We start from the raw sequence: 4,513 nt of genomic DNA on the forward strand, positions 1-4,513 counted from the left end.
GTTCATTGCAAAACCTATGTAGTACGTAAAAATGTGCTACAAAATATGCATCGCAAAATGCATGAGTGTGTGTATTGTGAAAATAGCTACATATTACTACGGCAAACACTCCCCCACACATATCCACGCGCACGCACGCATCTATACACAGCAGAACAAAATGTTGAAACTCGCGTCGTCAACAGTCATACAGATTTGTGTAGATGAAGGAATGTTGAATGTAAAATACGAGTATTGTAATAGCTATCTCATCAGATTGTTGTATACATAGGTCAATGTATATGTTTGTCACTGAAATCTTCGTACTAGTGTAATTTTTCACAAACATCGGAAGGTAGGTCAAATCAAATTTCATAAAAATAGTATATAGTATATAGTAGTCTTTAAATAAACGCAGAAGTAAATTAGGGCCTTTCTCATGCCCATGTCGTTTGAAAATTGATGCCATTGTTTATAAAGAAAAACTTACATTAAAAAACTTGCATGAAAGCATAGGTAATGCACTTTATTAACTAGTTGCCAAATTTTATATCTTATGTTATAATGTTTCGACCAACAAAAAATAAGATTAAAAAGTGCAGTAACAAACACTTTAAGACCACAATTGATATAAGGCTAATAAATCTCTGTTCTGAACTGCGCATTATTATAATGCCATACTTTTTCATAGCCGTGCCTCTTTCAAAAATGTAATTGCATGAGAGTATTTTGACACCACACCATTTGTGTAAATCTATTTATAATATAATGATATTTACTGTAACGGTTTTTGAATTATGTTTTTGATGACCAGAATATTATTTACTACATTTACATCATTTAACGAATTATCACAGATGTTTGAATATCTATTACTTTGTAAATCGAGAAAATCGAAAGAAAATGAAATAGAAAAAAAAAAGACACGCAGATATTTTATGTTTCACGATGATCTTTTTTTTAACAAATACGATAACAACGAACAAAGAAACAAGACAACGAGTAAACAGAGAAAATCTTTAATCTCGTAGGTACACTTTTGAAACACCTATATTCATTGATGCGCTACTTCCATGTTTGTATCATTTAAACCACTCACTCTAAAGCGGATCAACACATGTCTCGAATGAAAATGTTGAAGTGTCCGCGTTTAATATACTTGATAGCAATTTGTGTTGCTGCAATTTTACTAATGCAAAATGTAAAGGACATATCTGACAATTGGAATTATAGCGAAATATTTACAAAATATGAAAGAAATGAGAATATGGATGACAACAACAAGATGATTGATGATCTATATCAATATCTTATTCATTATCCTTCTAATTTGCCTTACAAACTTTCAAAGCCGCATTTAGAAAATCCATCGCATGGACAAACTCAGTTCGTAGATAGTTTGTTTAAAAACATGGTAGATATTCTTTTACATGATTAACTAGAATAACACATTTATTTTTACTTCATTTACTGATTAATGTTTTGTAAAGGTCTTTTTTTGTTAACCCTTCGTGTTGCATGATTTTAATTTGTAGATGACTTATATAGTATTTGAATTAACATTAATAACTGTGATAATATAGGATATCCACGTAGTAAATACTACAATTAAATAGCGAGGGATGTTAAACTCTTACTAACAAATATTTGATTTCAGATTAACGGATTTTTTATTGAATCAGGGGCTTATGATGGAGAACACTTGTCCAACACATTATTTCTTGAACGTTTTCGGAATTGGACGGGACTGCTTATTGAACCCAATCCATCACTATTTTTGAAACTTTTGAGAAAAAATAGAAAATCATACGCAGTAAATACATGCCTTTCAACAAAAGACTATCCATCGGTTGTAAGTATAAATATAATACTGATAATTTGTAAAGACAGACTAATGTTCACGTAACGTTATTTCATGTACGGAAATAGATAAAGTTGAATCATGCATTTATTAATAGACGGTAATATAATGTGCAATTTGATCGTATTAAAGTATGAAATATAGTACAACTACAAACGAAATATGCATACTCAATACAACGATTGTAAATATGTTAAGTCCACTTAAGTCAAAACAATTCAATGTATCACATATTACTTGTGTCTACTGTTGTGTTCATTAGTGATATAAGGTCATTAGAACTATGCCATTTAAGCAATTGTTTAAACACCTATGTAATACTTTGATCATTTGAAATCATGTTGAAATAAACTTAATGATCTTGTTCATATTATTCAGGAGACATTCTCTAGTGGGAAGGGTGCATGTTTTGGGCGTATATTAGATCACGAAGGAGAAAGTTCTCAAAACCAGACATTTAAAGTGAAGTGCTATCCTCTGTTTTCAATATTACAGGCAATTAACCGCTATGAAGTGGATTATTTCAGTTTAGATATAGAAGGTGCTGAAGAAGGGGTACTTAGTAAAATACCGTGGGAGAAAGTAAACATAAAGCTCATTTCAATAGAACACAATAAATGGCGTGGCGGTAAATTGAACCTCAAACATTTCATGGAAAAGCGAGGGTACAAATGTGTAAAAGAAATCAGTGATGTAGGTGTTGCTCCTGACTTGATATTTGAGAAGGAAACTTCTTAAGTTATGAACCTAACATTGCACATTATAATGTTGTTTTGTATCATTATGTACATCAAAATATAAAATATTAAAATAATTTACCATGTTGTTTTATAGCTACAAGTGTTGTTGTAAATACCCCATTTTAATAATTTAGCGGCAACATTGTCACTGTCATATTTTGCAAAATATTTCTTTTTTTCCTAAAAAAAGAACAAAGCAATGTGTGTCAGCATGTTTTCTATTCATCTGTATATGCACTGTACCCAAACACAACAATTCATGAATAATAAAAAGGTTTAAGAAAATATTACCAAAAATGTGAAACAGATTTGGTTCAAAAAGTCGCATTGCAGAATTTTGTTATGTTCCTTTTATTTTTTTCAAAGTTCAAAATTGTTACATGAAAGTGCCTGTATCTATGAAAATTTGACACCAACGTTTTTCTGAATGTGTGAGCAATAACATATGTAAAAATCAGAAACTTTTACCGTTCAGTTCCTTTTAGACAAGAACAAAAACAAGATGACCCCCTTGACTTTTGATAGCCATATTTTCTTGAAAAATGCTTAAAATGTCTTGAACAACTGTTAAACATACACTTTGCATTTGAGTCTTGCTATACAAATACATCAAATGAAAAATGTTTTACAAATAAATAAAACAACAACTTAGTTTCACTTATTACAGAAGAAGAGTTACGATAAAAAAAATCCAGAATTATCATACATGACTTATTATTTGCAATCGAAGTATGACACTAACTTTGGAATAACGGATTCCAAAACTCTCTTAGAATTGGTCACTCTTGGCGACCTATCACTATTTTTCATAGTACCCTTACCAAAAAAAGGGCTCTCTGGTGAACATTGCGGCAAGTTTGCCGCAAACATTGCGGTGAGTTTGCAGTAAACTGCTTTCAGCAATTATTTACCATGCAAATGAGGTTTGCGGCAAATTTGCCGCAACTAATGAGGTTAGCGGCGAATTTGCCGCTAACTATAGGGGGAGGTAGCTTCTGTTTGCGGCAAATTTACTGCAAACCTCATTTGCATGGTAAAAGTTTGCAGATGTTCGCCAAAAGTTTGCGGCAAATTTGCAGCAAACTTCATTTGCATAGTAAGTTTGCGGAGGTTCGCCAGAAGCTTTTGGTAACACTGCGGCAACTTCATTTGCATATTTGCCAGTTTCAGCAAATATGTTATGGCGATATTTTTGGCGAACATTTTGGTAAAGTTCTGGCGAACAATTTTTTCAAACATTGGAATAATTAAAACTAGCTGAATTATAAGAAAACAAATACATATTGGTTTAACACATTTTTCAATAGAAAAATAAAAGAAATATTACAAACATATCAGTAGAATAAAATGAAATTTGATCAATTTGTAAAATAATGAAATTAATTCCCGAATTAAAAAAAGAGATAAATTTTACACACATTTTATTAGCAACTGATTCTATACATATTTGACTTTCATAATTTCCAACTCTTTCGTTATGATGTTATCATGAATTGTTCATATTACTTAATACAATCAATTAAACAAGAGCCGGTCTTGAACCGGGTGATCCTCCCCGACTAGGATTTGGACACAGAAAAGTATATCTTTTGTAGTTTCAGGGTTATGTTCCAGACAAAGTTCAAAGTGTGATGATTCCAAAATAGTTTGTAAAATCCCACTTCAAATAACGACGTTATGGCCAGACACATTTTTGCTTCAAGGTCATGCTGTGACCTTGACCTTCAAGGTAATGACCCAAATGTTGCGTGTGACACATCGTCTCAATATGGTGATCATGTCGGTGAAAAAGTTGTAAAATCCGACTTCAAATAAAACCAATTTTTTTTTTTTTTATGGGCCGGACACGACTTTGCTTCAAGGTCATGTTGCGACCTTGACCTTCTAAGTATTGACCCAAATGGTGTGTGCGACACATCGTCAATATGGTGAT

The 4,513-nt window shown here is 32.0% G+C and overlaps 1 protein-coding gene across 1 annotated transcript; it reads left to right on the plus strand.

The window, feature by feature from the left end:
* The first annotated feature begins 1,123 nt into the window (after positions 1 to 1,123).
* LOC132754632 (protein Star-like) lies at positions 1,124 to 2,733 on the plus strand. Its single transcript, XM_060745290.1, has 3 exons — positions 1,124 to 1,393; positions 1,637 to 1,831; positions 2,219 to 2,733. The coding sequence occupies exons 1-3, from the start codon at positions 1,172 to 1,174 to the stop codon at positions 2,576 to 2,578; spliced, it is 777 nt and encodes a 258-aa protein (XP_060601273.1). The 5' UTR covers positions 1,124 to 1,171; the 3' UTR covers positions 2,579 to 2,733.
* Positions 2,734 to 4,513: the final 1,780 nt, after the last annotated feature.

The sequence above is a fragment of the Ruditapes philippinarum genome, unplaced genomic scaffold (genome assembly GCF_026571515.1).
Source record: "Ruditapes philippinarum isolate M1 unplaced genomic scaffold, ASM2657151v2 ctg16019_1_1_1_1, whole genome shotgun sequence".
NCBI classification, from domain to species: domain Eukaryota; kingdom Metazoa; phylum Mollusca; class Bivalvia; order Venerida; family Veneridae; genus Ruditapes; species Ruditapes philippinarum.